General features: G+C 40.1%; 2 protein-coding genes across 2 annotated transcripts; one reads left to right on the top strand and one right to left on the bottom strand.

Moving 5' to 3' along the window:
* The first annotated feature begins 1,263 nt into the window (after positions 1–1,263).
* LOC134749508 (dynein axonemal heavy chain 12-like) lies at positions 1,264–16,997 on the top strand. The gene is made up of 2 exons (XM_063684448.1): positions 1,264–1,434; positions 4,262–16,997. Exons 1-2 carry the CDS (start codon positions 1,300–1,302, stop codon positions 15,923–15,925), a joined length of 11,799 nt encoding a protein of 3,932 aa, XP_063540518.1. The 5' UTR covers positions 1,264–1,299; the 3' UTR covers positions 15,926–16,997.
* A 213-nt stretch (positions 16,998–17,210) lies between these two features.
* On the bottom strand, positions 17,211–21,433 carry LOC134749627 (uncharacterized). Its single transcript, XM_063684644.1, has 4 exons — positions 21,315–21,433; positions 21,056–21,197; positions 19,133–19,308; positions 17,211–17,351 (listed from the first exon to the last, which is right to left on the bottom strand). The coding sequence occupies exons 1-4, from the start codon at positions 21,420–21,422 to the stop codon at positions 17,211–17,213; spliced, it is 567 nt and encodes a 188-aa protein (XP_063540714.1). The 5' UTR covers positions 21,423–21,433.
* Between the last annotated feature and the right edge of the window lie 766 nt (positions 21,434–22,199).

Raw genomic sequence — 22,199 nt, 5'->3', positions numbered from 1 at the left:
CTACATTTCAAACCGATAGTGAGATGGTGCATCTCTTATGTTATCTGGGAGGCGGTTGTATATCGCTAGGCCTGTGACGTACACAGACTGCTCTGACCTTGTGAGTTTGTGAAGCGGTGCGACTAGACGGTCTCGATGTGCGTTGCTTCGTAAGTTATGTGAGGTTACTATGCCTTTGCGTTTAAATTTATTTATATTCGTGTGGGTAAAGGTTGCAATTTGGAGGATTACTAAGCTTGGTAGTGTTAGAATGCGTAGGTTTTTGAAGTGGTCGCGGACTGATTCGTCACTGCGGATACCCAGCATGCCTCGCACTGCGCGCTTCTGCATTCGAAAGGCACGGTCAAAATCTGATGCTCGGCCCCACAGCTCAGTGCCGTATGATAGTATCGAATGAATGGTGGCGAAATAACATGATCTCACTGTGTTTCTGCTGGCCGTCGATGCAAGGCGTCGCAGTGCGTAGCATGCTCGACCTAGTCGTGCACATACACCGTCGATGTGTTCCCGCCAAGATAACGAGCTGTCCAGCACAAAGCCGAGGAGTTTGGTGGTCACAACTTGTTCAATTTTTGTGCCCCCCGCGTGGATCTTAAGGTTGGTGCTAGGGTGGCCATTTAGACTGACTCGTAGGAAGCAGGTTTTTTCGGTGTTAAGCGCTAGACCGTTTTGCGCAAACCAAATATGCAATCGATCAACGGTGTCATTTAAAGCCTCTTCGAGTAATTGTTCGTTCGGAGCTGTGATTACTTATTTAGTAATGTGACTGATCATAGACAATTAGACATAGTAAAGTAGTTATAGACATGAAACCGAGCGACCAGGGGTAAGAGAAAGACATATTCATGTATTGACAGGTTAATGTATGGCAGCATAATCCTTTTTCTCTTTCACTCTTATAAATTTCGTTATTTCGCCATCGCCTCCTACCTATGCTGCCATAACCCGACCATGAAAAAAAACCCGGTCGGTGATAAGGACAAAGCATGGCACTATTTTCTCTTTCCTCTTATGGGAATCGCAATAAGACTATCTTTCTCTATCAAAGAGTGTCAGGCCCTTGTGACAGATAGATAAAAAGAGTCGCACCATAAGACCTCCTTTTGTACCTTTTGAGTACCGTTGCTATGCAACAAATATTTATTACAAAACAATTGTGACATTCTTCTATCAAAATATACCTTCGACTCTATTTCTTAGAAATACATTATTTAGATGGATAGTTGATTTACCTATAGTTTTAGTATCATGGAACGTTGTAAGTTTTTGGGAAAGGAATTTTGAGACCGCACGTACAATATGGAAGAGTACGAACTGAGAAAACTTTTAGAAACGAAGAACGGATGTCGAATCCCGAAGATGCGACCCATACCAGATGTTCATCTTATGGACAACTTACCATTTACTCCGCAACCACCTTACAACCGGATCAAGGTATTTATCAACTTAGAAAATTAATAAATGCCTTTGCACACCGGGCGCGTCTGCGTAGCCGTGCACTTGTGCGTGCGTTGGTTGTAAAGTTGTAATATAATCGCATAATTATTCATCAAGTTTTACTAACATACAAACAGACATACGAAATGTCAAAACTACTATTGTACCTACTTGTATTACCTATACCTACATACCCAGTCATCCAATAGTATGTAAAAGTAAAAAAAATGATCATATTAAGATAAATACAATCAGAAATAACGCATACATACTTTCAATAAAAGTGATTGTTATAAATTGTTTTGATATACATAAATAGATATAGACGGTAGGACAAGGACAGCAGGGATTTTATTGGGCTGTGCTGCAGTCTCTCCAAAGGTGCCAAATTGACTACCGGTATATCGAAGTGCTGAAGTGTTTGTACGAAAACGCCACCATGTCCGTCCAACTACAGGGCCAGAGCTCGAAGCCTATTCCATTGCAGCGGGGAGTCAGACAAGGAGATGTAATCTCCCCAAAGCTGTTCACCGCTGCATTGGAGGATGCCTTCAAGGTTCTGGACTGGAAAGGACGAGGCATCAATTTAAATGGCGAGTACATCACTCACCTTCGGTTTGCCGATGATATCGTAGTCATGGCTGAGACCATGGAGGACCTCAGTGCGATGCTCGCTGATCTCAGCAGAGTATCTGAACGAGTTGGTCTGAAAATGAACATGGACAAGACGAAGATCATGTCTAACGTCCATGTTGTGCCAACTCCCGTATTAATCGGAGGCTCTGCGCTCGAAGTTGTTGACGATTATGGGACAAACAGTCCAGTTAGGTAGGTCCAACTTCGAGAAAGAGGTCACTCGTCGAATCCGACTCGGTTGGGCAGCGTTCGGGAAGCTCCACAGTATCTTTTCGTCCAAATTGCCGCAGTGTCTTAAGTCAAAAGTCTTTTAAGATCTGAGACGTGGGCGCTAACGATGGGCCTCATAAGAAGGCTCAAGGTCACGCAAAAGGCAATGGAGAGAGCTATGCTCGGGGTTTCTCTGCGTGACAGAATCAGAAATGATGATATCCGCAGTAGAACTAGGGTCACCGACATATCTCGCAGAATGAGGGCTAACGCGTATGAATTCGCCGCTAGGGGCGCTAGTGTAGATGGTGGTCTTTTCCATAGTTCGAAATGTCAAATGTCACTTGTCACTTCAATGACTGACAGCTGTTCTATAGTCTTTTGGACCACCATCAACAGAGGCGCCAACTGGTGAGCAAAAAAACGATAGCCCTCATTGCAAACCTTAAGTGGCAGTGGGCGGGGCACATTGCTCGCAGAACTGATGGCCGGTGGGGCCGGAAGGTTCTGGAGTGGCGTCCGCGTACCGGAAGACGAACTGCCGGTAGGCCTCCAACGAGGTGGAGCGACGACCTGGTGAAGGTCGCGGGAATTCGGTGGATGCGAGCGACACAGGATCGGTCGGAGTGGCGAGCCTTGGGGGAGGCCTATGTCCAGCAGTGGACGTCTATCGGCTGACATGATGATGATGATGATGAAACAAGCAATATAAAGAAATAATAAAGAAAACATTGGTTTTGTGGCTAAAAAAAAACTATCACTTTCCACGTTTTATCGAAAAAAACCAAAATGAAAAAAAAAAAACAAGTTAACATCTGTATAAGTTTTTGAAAAAACATTTGTAAATTATAGTACTTAGAAGTATAGTGATTTTTAAATGCAAGTTGCCAATATTGCAACAAAATTGTTGGATTTACGCAAATGGTACTAAAACAGTTTAATTTTTTGTACATAACGCCCTTTTGCTAATAAGATAAATCTTGCAAAAGAGGTGTGAATAAAAATTTGGCATTTTCATACATTTTGGCTGATCCATTTTCTATGGAAGGGTATAGTTATTTGTGCAACAAGAGAGGAAAGTTGGTTTTTCTTGCGAGTGTTTATTTTGAGTCCCGAGAAAGCGAAAGATTCTATATTTGAATCACGAGCGAAGCGACTGATTCTAAGGTAGAATCTTGAGCGTAGCGAGGGACTCGAAAACACGAGATGTAAAATAACTTTGCTCTCGTGTTGCACACATAATTTTTCACCTCAGTAGTGAGAACATATTAAAGGTTAAAATGTATTTCGAAATACACAGAATAAACAGAAAAAAAAACTAATATAATATGTACCAAACCATACCATACGATACGATACGATACGATACGATACGATACGATACGATACCATACATACCATACCATACCATACCATACCATACCATACCATACCATACCAAACCATACCATACCATACCATACCAAACCATACCATACCATATCATACCAAACCATACCATACCATACCAAACCATACCATAAAAAAAATGTAATAGAAGTATGAAGTGGCAGTTCATGGCTTTCACTAAATTAAAAAGCTACTTTGTTTCACTCCCTGGAGTGAGGAAAGTCGCACTTTCCTCACTTCAGGGAGTGACGAAAGTAGGCTTGTTCGAGCTGCTGAAGTGAAAAATATTTTTTTGCGATTTCGTGGTTGGTCCCATAGTAAAAGTACAGGAATGCACTTATTTTTTTGCCACCTTGTATAACCCTCTATTTATGTCTATTTAATGTAAATAGTTAAGCACTAACATTAACTGTAAGTGATTAACATTATAGTGGGAACACTTTCGCAGAATCGCAATACTATTATTTTTATAATATACTAAATGTTTGAATGTGTTTTATTACCCCACACCCCACCTGATCTTGAATGAGTTAACCGGAACATTATTTTTGTTTTCTGACATTTCTAATATCTATTTGTACTTGTTCAGGAGAAGCAAAAATTATTCCGGCAAGTCTTGGAAGAGAAAGCGTCGGAGAGGAAGGTTAAAATCGCTCGCGGCCCTCTGCCACGCCGCGAAAGTGACCGACTCGAGCTGGTGCAAGAGCGATACATCGCCTCGCTCAAGGAGTGCGCTGATAAAATACAACCACCTCCCATGCTCAAATCATGGGAAAAAAGGATTATCAGCCTCGTGCCGGCCAAACTACGTAACGCATTCCCCTCCTTCACAGAAGATCTAATAAATGAAAGCAAGTCCGAGTGGAACCGATACCTTCATGGCCACGGTGTGAAAACTGTTATTCGTGATGTGCCCGGCGTCTCACGCAAAAGGTATGAAGAACCATTATTTAAATTCAGTGGGGTTACCCCTAATTACGAGAAAATGCTCAAGTTTCGTACAAAACTTCAAGCTGGCTCTCTAATTTTACATCCTTTTATAAGACTTGTTGTTGAGTCATCAGAGAAAACTTTTCCGCCATACATCATATGTTTGAAAAAATATAGAGCTATGGGACCAATGGATTTGAGTGAGTTTCGAGCAAAGATTATGGATGAAATCAAGCGCGCAGATTATTTGGTATCCAGCACTTGGTATGCAATACTTGTAAATTGGTTAAAAAATCCGAGATGTCTACGGGGTATGCGGCCTAAGCGGATTCCACAGTTTGTACGTTGCGCTACAAAAATGATTTCAATGCAAATACAAGAACTAATGCGCAGATCTATAGACGCAATTATTAACGCCTTGAAGGATCCAGATTCCGTGCCCATTTTGAACTTGGCGCTTGATTTTGACGGAGAATTTATCTATGATGAGACTCTGGAAACTGTCTATCAAACTCTTCATGATATAGTGGATGCAATATCAAATATATCTCAGCGGTTAATGCCAATCGAACAGTATCTCCGATTACCTTACGATTTCGATGCTTTACCGGTTCAATATAACCATTGGTTGCGCTTTGATGGACATGACAGACTGCAAAAACAATTACATGTTGTATTTGATCCACTTGTTAAGTATTTAGTTCAACTTCGTTTACAATATGACATGCTCTACGGTGCTCCAGCGAAAACCACACTCTTAAAATTTATTAAATATGCAATAACCTTCGAAGAATCGCGCAATAAGATATTGTACTTTCAAAGTATAGATTCAGACATTACTGCAGTATTAGAAAATGCATACTTTAATCCTTCCGTGGTATGTCAACTAAGAATGGTAGCAGGATTGAAAAGAAAGGCCTTAGAATTTATAAATGATATCATAGCAGGAATAGTGAAAACACATATGGCTGAGAATGACAGCATTTGTAATGAGTTTGAAATAATTAAAGTTAAAGCGCTTACTGAACCTAAATCAGCGGCTGAATTAATAGAACAAGGTGTTTATATTTTACACGCTAAAACTGTATTAGTTGAAGAGTTGAAAGAAAGGATATCAAGGCAAATAAATATTATTTCCAATCTTCTTGAAATGACGTCTCTCTCGCCTGAGCATGTAGCATCTAATACACGAACAGTTAATTGGATAAAAGACATAAAACCTATATTCGATAGAAACGCTGCTGCATACGAAGAATTTAAAGGGGAAATGGAAGATAATCTACGACGTAAAGTAGCGCATATAAACAAAGAAGTAGCGGAAATGCTTCCTTACTTGGAGCAACTTGACAATATGGATGACATCGATCACACTCTAGAGTATCTTGAGTATTTACGCAAATTTGCCTATCGTTTGGCTGACTGTGATAAAATAGTTGAATGGATAAATCACGAAGAAAAAACATTTAAATTCCCAATTACAAATTTCACTGACTTAGAAGAACTTAAAGACTACATATTACCATTCTATAATCTCATTCATCTTGCTCATAAGTGGAAACGTAGTTATTATACTTGGATGGACGGAGTGTTTGAATATTTAGATCATGAACAAATTGAACAAGATCATGACTTTTACTACAAAGAATTTTTGAAGCTTTCTAAGGTATACCGAACAAAAATTAAACAACAAATCGCCGAGGGGAGTGAAAGACGATTTCAAGGATTACCTGATGATACAGATGTGAATAATGTTCCGGCTCCTATGAAACTTTGCGCTCAGGCGGTTGCTGAGCTCAAAGATTGGCGTCCGAATGTACAGATGGCACATATAATGTGTAATCGAGCTTTAGTGCAAAGACACTGGGATGAAATGTCGTCTATAGCTGGATTCGATCTGACCCCTACTGCAGGCACCACTTTAAGAAAAATAATAAATTTTAATCTTTGGGGTGAAATCGACCAATATGATATAATTAGTGTAGCTGCAACAAAAGAGCTGGCACTGATAACTAACCTAAATAAGATGATAGCCGAATGGACTGATATATGTTTTAAAACTAGCCCATACAAAGACACTGGTATTTTTATATTATCTGGGCTTGATGATATTCAAAGTGTTTTAGACGATCATATACTTAAAACTATAGGTATGAGAGGTTCTGCATTTGTAAAACCATTTGAAGCTCAAGTTCGCGCGTGGTATGAAAAGATTATAAGAGTTAATTCAACTGTTGATGAATGGGGAAAGGTTCAAAGTCAATGGTTATACTTGTTACCCATATTTTCTTCAAAAGATATTGTAGCACAAATGCCGGAAGAAGGTGTCATGTTCGTTGAAGTGAATAACATATATCGAAGATACATGGGGAGTGTTGCTAAGGATCCTCATGCTTTAGAAATCGCAGGAGGAATGGGCGTCTTAGAATCATTCAAAATCGCGTCTGCCATGTTAGAAAAGATTAACGACGGGGTTAACAATTATTTGGAAAAGAAACGACTTTATTTTCCAAGATTTTTCTTTTTATCGAATGATGAAATGTTAGAAATACTATCTGAAACAAAAAACCCACTCAAAGTACAGCCTCATTTAAAAAAATGCTTCGAAGGGATTAATAGATTGGTTTTTGACCCAGTATTTAATATATCAGCCATGATATCAATGGAAACAGAGCAAGTAGAGTTTCTTGAAACCATAAGTGTAGAAGCTGCAAGAGGTTCTGTAGAAAAGTGGCTTGTGCAAGTAGAAGAACAGATGCTTAAGGCTGTTAAAATGGAAACGGAGTTGTCTTATTACGAATATCCAACTTTAGGGCGTGTGGAATGGATATTATCGTGGGAAGGCATGGTGGTGCTAGCTGTATCTCAAATTTACTGGGCAGTCGATGTTCATGAAGCTTTAGCTACGCACAAACTACAAGAACTTGAAGCTTTTCATAAACATTTGAGTAAGCAACTGAATGAAACTGTTGCTGTGATTAGACGTACTGACTTGACAAAGCTTAGCAGTATTACTGTAAAAGCACTTATTGTAATAGATGTGCACGCAAAAGATGTAATCTTTGAACTTGTCGGTAAAAATGTTACAGAAGTCACTGATTTTCAGTGGTTGTCACAACTGCGTTATTACTGGGAAGAGGAGAGGGTATTTGTTAAAATTATTAATGCTACTGTAAATTACGCTTACGAATATTTAGGAAACTCCGATAGGTTAGTAATAACTCCTTTGACGGATAGGTGCTATCGTACCCTGATTGGTGCGTACTACTTACACTTAAACGGAGCTCCTGAAGGTCCTGCCGGTACCGGAAAAACAGAAACTACAAAAGATTTGGCCAAAGCGCTTGCTGTTCAATGTGTAGTGTTCAATTGTTCTGATGGCTTAGATTATAAAGCTATGGGGAAATTCTTTAAAGGCTTAGCATCTTGTGGTGCATGGGTGTGCTTTGATGAATTTAATCGAATAGAAGTAGAAGTGCTATCTGTAATAGCTCAGCAAATTTTATGTATTGTTCGAGCAGTGAGAGCAAAGGCAGAGACATTTGACTTTGAAGGTACTACACTGACTTTAAATCCAGCTTGTTATGTGTGCATTACAATGAATCCTGGCTATGCGGGAAGATCAGAACTTCCAGACAACCTAAAAGTACTATTTCGTACTGTAGCTATGATGGTTCCGGATTATGCAATGATAGGAGAAATATCTCTGTACTCGTTTGGATTTTTAGACGCTCGAAATTTATCGGTAAAAATAGTTACAACATACAAACTTTGTTCTGAACAGCTGTCTTCTCAAAATCATTACGATTACGGAATGAGAGCAGTTAAAACGGTATTATCTGCTGCCGGCAATTTAAAAAGAACTTTCCCACATGAAAATGAAAGTATATTACTCCTGAGATCAATAACAGATGTAAATTTACCAAAATTTTTATCGTTTGACGTACCTTTATTTGAAGGCATTATTTCGGATCTTTTTCCAGGTATAACGTTACCAAAACCCGACTATGAAGCTTTCTTGAACGCGTGTCATCATACGTGCCAACTTAATAATCTACAACCGGAAGATTGCTTTTTGTTAAAAATAATTCAGACTTACGAAATGATGATAGTCAGACACGGGTTCATGTTAGTCGGTGATCCTTTTTCTGGTAAATCTATGACATTAAAAATATTGTCAGAGTCAATGACTTTAATGGAAGAAAGAAATCAACCGGGAGGCTGTGCTTGCACCTACAAAGTCCTTAATCCTAAAGCTGTAACAATGGGGCAACTGTACGGCGCATTTGACCCCGTTTCATATGAATGGACAGATGGTATTGTAGCCACAATGTTCAGAAACTTTGCTTCTGAAGACACACCAGAAAGAAAATGGATTGTTTTTGATGGTCCCGTGGACGCTGTATGGATTGAAAATATGAATACTGTTCTGGATGATAATAAAAAACTGTGTTTAACTTCTGGCGAAGTAATGGCTATGTCAAACGTAATGTCAATGATATTTGAGGTTATGGATCTTTCACAGGCTTCTCCGGCTACAGTATCTAGATGCGGTATGATTTACATGGAATCTTCTTCACTAGGATTCGCTCCATTTTATACATCTTGGTTAAAAACATTAAACCCTATATGGATTGATGAAAACGAACAATACATTTATGATATGTGTGAATGGCTGCTAGATCCACTCGTGTATTACGTTCGAAGAAATTGTGGTCAGTTGGTAACAGCTGGAGAAGTTAATTTAGTAATAAGCACTCTGCGTCTCATTGAAATGCTTATGGATAACGCCATCGAAGGAGAAGAAGATACAAAATATACACGTTGTTGGTTTCTAGCCTCTCTGATGACTGCCTTGGTGTGGGGTGTGGGCGGAATATTAAATACAGATTCCCGTGAAAAATTTGACGATCTCGTTAAAGAGTATTTTAGAGGTGAAAAGGGAATACCACACAATATAGAACGTTTAGATGTTTCTATTCCTTCTGAGGGTATGATCATTGACCATTATTACATGTACAAGAGCAAAGGCTGTTGGAAGCCGTGGCCTGATTTTGTGAAAGCAGTTGTATTTAAAGAAGAAATTAATCTTTTACAAACTGTGATACCTACATTAGAGACGGAGAAATTTATGTATTTATTAAAACTGCATACAAAATTCAACCGACCTATAATGTTGATCGGACCAACCGGTACTGGGAAGAGTTTTTATGTTCAAAATTTTTTAATGACTAGAATCGACATGGAAAAATACACACCAGGTTTTATAACATTTACAACCACAACGTCTGCGAACCAAACACAAGAATTAGTGATTTCTAAATTAAACAAACGAAGAAAAAATATTTACGGTCCTCCAAAAGGAAAACTAGCCATTATATTTATAGATGATATGAACATGCCCGCTAAAGAGGTGTATGGTGCACAACCAGCTATTGAATTACTCAGACTTTATTTTGACCAAAAACATTGGTATGATTTAAAGACTACAGATAAATTGTATCTACTTGATACATTCTTCTATGGAGCCATCGGCCCCGTCGGTGGCAGCCGGCAGTTGATATATCCAAGAATGTTGCGTCATTACAATATTTATTCAATAAATGAGTTTTCTAAGGATAGCATGACGAAAATATTTACTTCTCTTTTACAACTTGGTTGGAAGAGAAACGGATTTGGTCAAGATACTCAACCAACAATAGTAAACATAATTGCAGCCACAATGGAAATTTACGAGCAGGCTGGTCAGGGGTTGCGACCAACGCCTGCTAAGTCGCATTATATATTCAATTTAAGAGATTTTTCAAGAGTCATTCAGGGTTGTACATTGTTAAGAAGGGAATCAGCTGAAAGTAAAAAAACTTTTGTTCGAGTTTGGGTACATGAAATAATGCGTGTATTTTATGATAGACTTGTAGACGAAGAGGACCGTACTTGGTTTTATGACCTTTTAAAAAAGTGTACCCGCGACTTCATGAAGGATACATTTGAATCCGCATTGGATACGTATGCCAATGAGAAAGGTGAAGTGACGCAGGAGACCATCAAAGCTATGATGTTTGGTTGTTACTTAGACTTGGACAGTAGTGAAGGCGAAAGGCGTTACGATGAGTTGCCTTCTAAGGAAGTGTTTCTAAACATTGCTATAGCTATGTTAGTTGAATATAATACTATGCACAAAGCAAAAATGAACATTGTATTGTTCGATTATGCATTAGAACATTTGTCAAAAATATGTCGTCTGCTGTCTATGCCTTCAGGGAATGCTTTACTCGTTGGTGTAGGTGGTTCGGGTCGTCAGTCTCTGACACGACTAGCATGTACAGTATTAGGTCAAAATGTTTTTCAACCAGAAATCACTAAAGCGTACGGCGTTAAAGATTGGCAGGATGATGTGAAATTAGTCCTTCGAGAATCAGGCGGTCTTAATAAAGACACTACATTTTTGTTTACTGAGAGTCAAATAAAAGAAGAAGTTTTTATTCAAAACTTAGACAGTTTGCTAAATTCAGGTGAAGTTCCTAATTTATATGGTTTAGATGAGAAACAAGAAATTCTTGAGTTAGTGCGATTGGCAGCACAAGGCGGTAACAGAAATTTAGATATAGGTCCCCTTCAAATTTTAGCCTTTTTCATTGCAAGATGTAAGGCAAAATTACATTGCGTATTGTGCTTCAGTCCGATTGGTGGCGCGTTCCGATTAAGATTGAGGCTTTATCCAGCATTGGTTAATTGTTGTACCATAGATTGGTACGACAGCTGGCCAGAAGATGCGTTAACAATGGTCGCTCATCATTATATGGTGAAAGTTAATGTACCTGATAAAGTAAAATCGGCTGCTGTTGTAGCATGTAAGCAATTTCACGTGGACGCTCGCAAAGTATCTGCAGATTTCTATAGCCAATTTCGCAGAAAAACCTACATAACGTCTGCTTCTTACTTGGATCTGATTAAGTCATTCACATCGTTAACCAACAAAAAACAAAGGGAACTAAGAGCAGCTAAACTTAGGTATATTAATGGGTTAGACAAACTTGGTCAAGCAGCTGAAGCCGTGGCTATCATGCAGCGTGATTTAAATGAGCTGAAACCCAAACTCATCGTTATGGCTGAGAAATCTGTAAAAATGATGCAGAATATAGAAAAAGAAACAGAGATTGCCGACAAAGCCGCTGCACAGGTTAGAGAGGATCAAAAAGTTGCCAATGTACAAGCAGCAGCTGCAACAGAGTTGAAAAAAGATTGTGAAGCGGATTTAGCTCTAGCATTGCCTATCTTGGAAGATGCTGTGGCAGCTTTGAACACGCTAAAACCAGGAGATATAACGATAGTGAAATCAATGAAAAATCCACCAGCCACTGTCAAGATGGTCATGGCTGCAGTTTGTGTTATGAAAGGTATACCTCCAGATAAAATTCCGGATCCTGACAATCCAGGAAAAAAGATATTTGACTATTGGGGGCCGAGTAAAAGAATATTAGGCGACATGAGTTTCTTGGAATCTCTTAAAAGCTACGACAAAGACAATATACCTGTCGAGACAATGAAAAAAATTAGAAAAGAATATTTGCCCAATAAAGACTTTAAGCCCCACATAATTGCCAAAGCATCTGCTGCCGCTGAAGGATTGTGTAAGTGGATTATCGCTATGGATATGTACGATGCAGTTGCCAAAGTGGTAGCTCCAAAGAAGGCTAAGTTAAACGCCGCAGAAAAAGAGTTCTCAGAAACTATGGCCTTGTTGGAGGAAAAAAAGGCAATGGTTGCTCGCTTAGAAGCTAAACTAGCTGAGTTAAACGAGTCGTTGGCGGAAGCAAACATTCAAAAGAAAGCTCTTGAAGATGAAGTACAGCTATGTATAGATAAGTTATGGAGAGCTGAAAAATTAATTGGTGGTTTAGGAGGAGAGAAAGTACGCTGGACCGCTGCTGCTGAGAATTTGCAATTATTATACGATAATTTAGCTGGAGACATGTTGGTTTCGTGTGGAATAATTGCTTATTTAGCTCCTTATACGTTACCCGTGAGAACTGCTATTACAGAACAATGGCGCCAACTAGTAATCAAACTTGATATGCCACATTCTGGAACATATGTCCTTAAAGACGTCTTAGGTTCTGATATTAAAATACAGAATTGGTGCATTGCGGGATTACCTAGAGATGCTTTCTCTATTGACAATGGCATTATACAAGACAATTCTATGAGATGGTCATTACTGGTAGACCCACAAGGACAGGCAAATAAATGGATCAAAACAATGGAAAAATCTAATGATCTTCAAGTTCTTAAGTTTACTGATGGCAATTATATGAAAGTCATTGAAACTTGCTTAGAGTATGGTAAACCTGCTCTAATTGATTGTATTTTAGAAGACGTAGAGGCGCCATTAGACCCAGTGTTATTAAAAAATACTTATATGCAAGCCGGTAAAGAATATATTGCACTTGGTGAGAATGTCATAGAGTATCATCCCAATTTTAGACTTTACATGACTACAAAACTACGAAACCCTCATTATCTTCCTGAAGTATTCAATAAAGTAACTTTAATTAATTTTGCTCTTACTAAGGACGGCTTAGAAGATCAATTACTCGGAATTGTAGTGGCTAAAGAGCGCCCTGACTTGCAAGAAAAACGTGAAAAGCTCATAGTACAAGGCGCAGCTAATAAAGCCGCCCTCAAAGGTGTAGAAGATGATATTTTGCGCACCTTACAAGAATCTAAAGGCGACATTTTAGAGGATGAATCTGCTATAGAAGTTTTAGATTCGTCTAAAATACTGGCTATTGATATAATGAAAAAACAAGAGGCTAGCTTGGAAACTGAAATGGTTATAGAGAAGTTTCGACTTGGATATAGACCAATTGCTTCACATTCTGCAATATTATATTATTGCGTCACAGAGCTGCCCAATGTAGATCCCATGTATCAATATTCATTGACGTGGTTTATAAGTCTTTACATTATATCGATTGAGAATGCCAACAAATCGAAAGATTTGGACAAGAGATTAAAATTTCTGAAAGACACATTTACTTATAATTTATATAGCAATGTATGTAGATCATTGTTCGATAAAGATAAACTTATGTTTTCTTTTATTATGTGCTCTAAAATGATGCTGGCTGCAGAGGAAATGCAATATGATGAATTAATTTTTTTAATAACTGGAGGGATTGCCGTCGAGAATCCTCTGGTAAAACCCAAAGATTGGATACCAGATAAAGCTTGGGATGAAATATGTAGACTTGATGACTTGCCAGCTTTTCATGGAGTAAAAAAGGATTTTGTAAGTAAGCTAGATGCATGGAAAGAAATCTATGATGATCTGAACCCACATAACAAGCCTTTGCCTGGTAAGTGGGATAAATTAATCCCTTTTCAAAAGCTCCTAATTGTAAGAGTATTAAGGCCTGATAAATTAACAATAGCAGTTTCTGAATTTGTAGAAAAGCAATTGGGTCGTAATTATATCACACCGCCGCCCTTCGACATTGGAAAATCTTTTGCAGACTCCAACTGCCTAGCCCCTTTAATATTCATCCTTTCACCGGGCTCAGATCCCATGGGTGCACTTATAAAATATTGTGAAAAAATGGGTTACTCTAATAGGTTCAGCTCGATATCATTAGGGCAAGGACAAGGGCCGATAGCTAAAGCAATGATAGAAAGAGCTCAATTAGAATCAGGTTGGGTATGTTTACAAAATTGCCACTTAGCTGTGTCTTGGCTACCTGTACTCGAAAAAATTATTGAAGGTTTTGACTTAACTAACACTGACCTTAGTTTTAGGCTTTGGTTGACAAGCTACCCTTCTGACAGGTTTCCTCAATCTGTTTTACAAGTGGGTGTAAAGATGACCAACGAACCCCCGACCGGGCTTCAACATAATTTAAATCGGTCTTATAATTCGGAACCATTAAAAGAACCAGAATTCTATGAAGGTTGCCCGGGAAAAGATAAATCATTCAGTAAACTTTTGTATGGTATAAGTTTCTTTCATGCAGTGGTACAGGAACGAAAAAAATTTGGTCCCCTAGGTTGGAATATTCAATATGGTTTTAACGATTCAGACTTTCAAATATCCGTTCTGCAGTTGCAATTGTTCTTAAATCAGTATGAAGAAATTCAGTATGTGGCCATAAAGTATTTAACAGGTGAATGCAATTATGGGGGTCGTGTCACCGATGATTGGGATAGACGACTTATTACTACGATTTTAGACAACTATGTTAATCCAGGAGTTGTAAACGACCCTAACCATACGTTCTGTGACATTGGACCACAGTACGGCCTTCCTCGCAGGTGCGAGTACCAAGACTATTTAAAGCATATTGAATCCGTTCCTGTAAATCCGCCTCCAGAGGTTTACGGTCTGCATATGAATGCGGGAATAACTCGTGATTATGCTATATCCATGTCTCTAACTGGAACGTTAGTACTCGTAGAAGGAACAGACAGTGGGGGCGAAGGTGGAAATACAGAAGCAGTACTTGTACACATGGCAGGGGAAATATTGTCCAAACTCCCTCCTACGTTTGATGTTGAAATAGCTCAAAAAAAATATCCCGTGGATTATAATGAATCTATGAATACAGTACTTGTGCAAGAAATGCAAAGGTTCAATAAACTACTTAGCGAAATCAGGAGTTCTTTGCAAGACTTGCAAAAAGCTGTTAAAGGTCTTATTGTGATGTCTCCGGCTTTAGATCTGCAAGCCAACGCAATGCTACTAGGTAAAATACCAGGTAACTGGAGCAAAGTCTCTTATCCTAGCCTGAAACCCTTACCTAGTTACGTTACAGATTTTATAGAAAGACTGAACAAGTTACAGACGTGGTACGAACAAGGCAAACCGTCTACGTTTTGGCTCTCGGGCTTTTTTTTCACGCAAGCTTTTCTAACTGGATCGGTCCAAAACTATGCTAGGTCTAAAAAAATCCCAATAGATTTGCTAACTTTTGATTTTGAAGTTCGTCGCGTAGATTACGAAACAGTAGCTGCTGAGTACGGAGTTTACGTAGAAGGTCTTTTCATGGATGGCGGCCGATGGGACAGAAAGGAATATGCAATAGCCGAACAGCTCCCAAAAATATTGAATGATAACATGCCCGCAATTTGGCTATATCCGACAGTAAAATCAGAATTTCGTGAAGGCACAAGATACAAATGTCCTCTATATAAAACATTAGAAAGAAAAGGCGTTCTGGCGACCACCGGACATTCGTCCAATTTTGTGTTACCATTTTTTTTGCCTTCCAACATGCCGCCTGCACATTGGATTAAACGAAGTGTTGCCTTATTACTGCAATTGGATAATTAGTCAGTCTTTTAACATAGTTAATGAACTAAGTTATGCTCAGGATTTTTAACGCTTTGGTGCTTAGTTATTGGAGCAAGCTACCGTAAGAACTGTTTTAAAATCTGTGCTACCGTGCCCACTGCCCAAAGGTTCATGTTCAAAGGTTCAGGTTGTACATACTAATTACTTATTCTGTGCCTGCAGTAACTAAGTTTGCTATAGCGACTCGCATTGGGTATTGGTATTAAGTAGCGTATGACGCAAATGCTCCTTCCTCAGATCTGCTGACGCGTGACGCCCGAAACGAAAGAATGGTTTTATTCATACTGTGTCCATGCAATTTTGTAGCTCGATGTACCTAAACCATGCATCGGCAAACTATTAAGAAAAAGTCACAGTCACAGGAAAAATATCGGTTACTGTTAAATATTTTAAAGCCATGCATGAATATTGATTTGTTCTGTCTTAGGAATAAGTATTTTTTGGGAACTAAAACGGGACGTAATCGCGTATAAATCAGTTTTTAAATTTGCCTCCGGCGTTTCCAGGACGGCGTTTTGTCCCCGTGGTCTTGGAGAAGCTAAAGTTGACATCAGTTTTTCGAACTACCCGCACTTCGCACACACCTATCACATGTTACGTAAATTTAATGTGCCGTATTTTATGCGACGTCCTACATGCGTTTTTGAGTCTTGTGTATATCTTAATACTATCGCTATCGCAGCTTTACAGCTTTATAACAATTATAGTACTTATCATAAGTAGACGCGAAAAGCAATCAACGATTTGTGAACTTTTAAATATGACCATGCCCTAACGTTCAGGCGCGCGGCCGTACGCCGACTATTTAACAACACGATTACATTTACAATTTTAATCAGATTGTGGGAAAAATGGTCTTGTCTGGACAGAGCTTAATACTATAACACTAAGATAGATAGATAGATCTAGATTAGTTAACCTTCTATTCTAACTAATCTGACCACTCGAACAGTACATTAAATAGGTATAGCAGGTCAAGCAAATCTTGTCAATAGAAAAAGGCGGCAAATTTAAAAAAGTAGGCAGGAAGGCGCGAAGGGATATCGTCCCATAGGAAATTTGAATTTTGCGCCTTTTTCTACTGACAAGATTTGCTTAAATTGACCATACTATAGTATATAATTTTTTACCTTCATTATATACCTTTGTTTGTAATTCTTTTCTTATTTTATTGATAAATAATTAATAAATCATGGTTATAGAATTATGACTTTATTTATTTTTCATTTACAAATTGTAATAAGGAAATGAAATTGATAAGTAACTAAATGATTAGGTATTCACTTTGCTGGGTATGATTACCATTACCATTGACTTGTTCTTTCTGCTTTAGAAGTTCTCGTCGAATGTCTTCGGTTTCAACAAGTTTTCTTCTTAATTTCAGCATTATTGCGTTATTTCGTTTCTGGAATTTAGTTCTATTTAATTATGTAGGCGGGTTGTTGTATTATAGGAAAAGATAGGTGTCGATTAGTATTAGTGTCCTACAGTCAGCAGCAGAAGAAGCTATAACGGTCGATTCGTTCTAATGATCTAGACACCACTCTTTTATTGAGAACAAGATCGTGTTAATAATATTATTTCGCACATTCACTACTTCCACTGCTGTTTATTGTCCTAGAGCAGGGGTCGGCAACCTTTTAGCAGCCAAGGGCCACATAGCGGTTAGCAAAATTGCAGCGGGCCGCACACTGTTAATAATTCGTGAATTTATTAGACAAAAGGTACTACATTGTCATTTGTCAAAAAGGACTTCTTTTAATATACATTTTTATACAAAAGAGTGCCGAAATTCAGATCGCGCTTCGCGAGTTCTTACATACAGGGCGCCCCTCATCGTCTTACATGCAGGGCTCCTGCGGCGTCCCTCACAGTTATTCAGCGCGCTTCGCGCGCTCTTACATGCAGGGCGCCTGCGGCGTCCCTCACAGTTATTCAGCGCCATTCGCGCGCTCTTACATACACACTTAAAGGTCGGGCGGAGCCGGACATTCATCGCGCTTGGCGCGCTCTTACATGCAGGGCGCCTGCGGCGTCCCTCACAGTTATTCAGCGCGCGCTTACATGCAGGGCGCCTGCGGCGTCTGTCACAGTTATTCAGCGCGCGAAAGCGCGCTCTTACATGCAGGGCGCCTGCGGCGCTCCTTACACTTAAACGTAATTCATCGCGCTTGGCGCGCTCTTACATGCAGGGCGCCTGCGGCGTTCCTCACAGTTATTCAGCGCCCTTCGCGCGCTCTTACATACAGGGCGCCTGCGGCGTCCCTCACACTTAAAAGTCGGGCGAAGCCCGGCATTCAGCGATGCGCGCTTTTACATGCAGGGCGCCTGCGCCTGCTTTTACATGCAGGGCGCCTGCGCCTGCTTTTACATACAGGGCGCCCTTAAAGGTCGGGCGAAGCCCGACATCCAGCGAACCCTCCACACTTAAAGGTCGGGCGAAACCCGACATTCAGCGCGCTTGGCGCGCTCTTACATGCAGGGCGCCTGCGGCGTCCCTCACAGTTATTCAGCGCGCGCTTACATGCAGGGCGCCTGCGGCGCCTCTCACAGTTATTCAGCGCGCGAAAGCGCGCTCTTACATGCAGGGCGCCTGCGGCGTTCCTCACAGTTATTCAGCGCCCTTCGCGCGCTCTTACATACAGGGCGCCTGCAGGCGCCCCTCACACTTAAAAGTCGGGCGAAGCCCGGCATTCAGCGATGCGCGCTTTTACATGCAGGGCGCCTGCGCCTGCTTTAACATACAGGGCGCCCTTAAAGGTCGGGCGAAGCCTCCACACTTACAGGTCGGACGAAACCCGACATTCAGCGTGCTTCGCGCGCTCTTACATTGCGATAGGCAGACACTCTTATTGGCACGTCTGTGCATATTGAGTGATCGGCACATTTAAAGTAGATCTTGTGATAACCCAACCCAACTTCAAATAATTAAATTGAAATGAAAGACTTTTCTTTTTCACTCGATTACTTTAGTGACGTAGGACTGATGCAACCCGGAGGCTCGCGGGCCGCAAGCGAGGGGTTCGCGGGCCGCATGCGGCCCGCGGGCCGCCGGTTGCCGACCCCTGTCCTAGAGGAACAACATTTTAAAATTTGGTATCTACCTACTTTGGTTGCTTTCGGTTCACACAGCTTAATTCGCGTACCTACCTACCTAGGTAACTATAGGTAGCTAGCTGTAGGTACCTTTAATACGACACAGGCCTGCTCAATGGCATGACTTTCAGCGTCCAACACGGCAGCCTCCCGCGCGCGCTGGTCGTTCCTCGCGGTCACAATCTTTAGCTTTTGCCGCTCCGACTCCAACTCTTCGGCTTCCTTCTCTCTCAACTCTTTCTCTCGTACTTCAGATAGCGTACGTTCTAAGATATTGCATATTGGTTAAGTTAATGTTAAACACTGATTTAAACTTTTACGATTTTTATTCATTCGCGTAAAATTGTTTTAAATTGACCTCCGACGTTTCGAGGACGGCGTTGTCCCCGTGGTCTCAGAGAAGTTACTTAATATAATTATTAAGCAGTTAGCCCACTGTGACGCACGGAAACAATGCAAGTTTTTTTTTTTTTTTTTTTTTCAAAATACCTACAGTTTCCATCAGATATAATATATCGGAGCGGCCAAGGTGTTCACAGATATCTGAACCGTGTCCTCTAAGTATTATCAAGACGTTAAGTTGCATGTTCAGAGTCTATGCATTTACAATTTAAAAAATCTTTAAAATTTATTTCACCACTGGCATGAATATTTTTTTTGTAGTATCTACGAAACCGTGACAAAACCTTACTCTGAACTCTTACATATTCGAGCGATAGAGAGGCAGATTACGAAATTTCGATTTTCGCGGTACAGTACCCTCTGTTTCTATAAGACATTTTAGCATAGCTGGCTTTGCACCGCAGTGGGGCTTTGGATAGTAGGTGCATTTCCTAATTTTTGTTGTGCCTGTGCCAAATGAATAGCTAGCCATACACGCACGGATTTGCCCGTCGGATCTGCCTGAAAGATGTGTCCGTAGTGGTTATATACTCTTTGGATGTGTCTAGCGGACACGTCCGTCAATGTCTAGCGGACACGTCCGTCAATGTGTGGCGAGAAATAGGCACAGATTTATCCGCCGGAAAACTGCCGCTCAAAACCAACGGATCGGGCACGGGTCAAACACATCCGAGCGGCCGCCCGCGCGTGTGTGCGTAGTAACGGATGTGCCGTGCCGGCCGGATTGCACGGATGCGCTCCGACGCGATTCGCACCTCAGTTGAGCTCCAACGCTTCGGCAGAGAAGTACGCTCGCGCTCATTTAAAATGGCGTTTAGTGAAAACAAAGTATTTTGGACGAGTTTTATAGAACTCTATAAGTCTTTACCATGTTTATGGAAGATCAAGGACAAAAAATTGTACCTTCACAGGATCTTAAAAAACAAGCTTGCGATCGAAAAATGTAAAGAACTTAATCCCGTCGCAGATGAGAAATTCGTTAAAACAAAAATATAATCTTATCATATCTTTAAGTAGGTTCATATGGCTATATCGTGGTCGTTTGGCTAGCCAATATTTTACCCAAACTCTTCTCCGTTTTCTTTCTTCGAGATATATAAAACCTCCACATATCACAGCCAGTTTTTGTTTGGACAGAGACATTGTTTCAGACAACCGTTACTAGCTAAATCCGGATCACAACTGATGCCCGTCGCCGTGTGTGGCGAAGTCGCGGATCAGATCCGCGACGTGCCCGGCGGGCAAATCCGTGCGTGTATGGCTAGCTATCTACTTCGTAATAAATTTAAACGTAATATTAGTTATTATTTACAACGACGGGACTTAATCGCGTAAAATAAGTTTTAAATTTACCTCCGACGTCCGACGGGGACAACGCCGTCCTCGAAACTCTCTCTCTCTCCTTAGCAATTATTATTCCCATCTGATTGTGGGGTCTGCTTTTCTTGTCTTTTCTCTCCACTTCGCACGATCGGACGTCGAAACGTCGGAGGTAAATTTAAAACTTATTTTACGCGATTAAGTCCCGTCGTTGTAAATAATAATGAGTAAAAATCGTGAAATTTTAATCAGTGTAATATTAGTTCTTAATATTAAATCAAAACGGCCTACCTTTATCAAACAAGACATAGTATCCTTCTCGGTGAGCATTCAAATGCTCTACGTGACTGCTGACCTTACTTGTTTCTGAACTTGTACAAATTTCTATCATAGCTATTTGATGGCGTGCGTTGGATATCTCCGATTTGGATTCCTTAGTAGGTAACAGAAGAATAGACATGGTAAACTAAAAAACGCTTCTATGTTTAATTGGTAAAAATCTCCCAGGTGGTACATTTCATTTTCATCTTTTATAAGTTAACACACTTACCTCTAACTGTCGTGTAAAAAACTCTAATTCAGATTTAATTGTAGCAAGTTCTTCAGAAAGAGTACTGCCCGTTATGCGAATTTTACCTACGTCTCTTTCTGCATCCATTTTTTGTTTTGTTACTGAAAATATGTTAAATGTTTTATTTTCATCATACAATGAACATGTCTTCAGGAAATATGTTAGGGAACTAATGGTATATAATTAAAAGTAACCTGATGTTAGTTTATTTTTCAGAATATGAATTTTGTCATTCATACTTTATGTAATTTTTCTAATTTCTCCAAACGTTCGCAAAATAAGATCTCGACTCGGCCAGAGATAGAGAATTAGAGACTCGACGAGATACCATAAAATACAATTTAAATTTGGCGCCATTCAAAAACGGTGCGGCCATAAAGCTCGCTCCAGACTACGCGGCGCGAAGCCGCGAACGCGAGTGTGGAGTTGATTTTGCTGATTAGCTAACTAGACTCCACACTCGCGTGCGCGGCTTCGCGCACGAGTGTGGTGAGGTCTATACTAGTTAATAATCTGTGGGTCTATAGATCAAGACCCCCGAGCCTGAGAGACAGAACATACGCAATGCGACAAAATTAAAAACACGTTTTAACATTCCTGACATCCTGACAACATACCAAAAACAACCTACGTAATTTGGTCGGGTTTATTGTTACATACCATAAAAACACCCTGCTGTGCCCTTACAGGGTCTAATATTCCATGTAAATGTAATATATTGGCAACAAGGGCCTGACACTCTTTGATAGAGAAATATAGTCTTATTGCGATTCCTATAAGCGGAAAGAGAAAATAGTGCCATGCTTTGTCCTGATCACCGACCGGGTTTTTTTTCATGATCGGGTTATGGCAGCATAGGTAGGA

The sequence above is a fragment of the Cydia strobilella genome, chromosome 18 (assembly GCF_947568885.1).
Source record: "Cydia strobilella chromosome 18, ilCydStro3.1, whole genome shotgun sequence".
In the NCBI taxonomy this organism is placed as follows: domain Eukaryota; kingdom Metazoa; phylum Arthropoda; class Insecta; order Lepidoptera; family Tortricidae; genus Cydia; species Cydia strobilella.
Note: the sequence above shows the minus strand (reverse complement) of the source record. Positions and strands in the feature narration are given on the sequence as shown.

Coding starts and splice junctions, on each gene's coding strand:
- LOC134749508 (XM_063684448.1), top strand. CDS start 1,300: ATGGAAGAGTACGAACTGAGAAAACTTTTAGAAACGAAGAACGGATGT. Junction 1,435..4,261: donor CACCTTACAACCGGATCAAG/GTATTTATCAAC, acceptor GTACTTGTTCAG/GAGAAGCAAAAATTATTCCG.
- LOC134749627 (XM_063684644.1), bottom strand. CDS start 21,422: ATGGATGCAGAAAGAGACGTAGGTAAAATTCGCATAACGGGCAGTACT. Junction 21,198..21,314: donor TTTTTACACGACAGTTAGAG/GTAAGTGTGTTA, acceptor TTACCTACTAAG/GAATCCAAATCGGAGATATC. Junction 19,309..21,055: donor CTATGTCTTGTTTGATAAAG/GTAGGCCGTTTT, acceptor GCAATATCTTAG/AACGTACGCTATCTGAAGTA.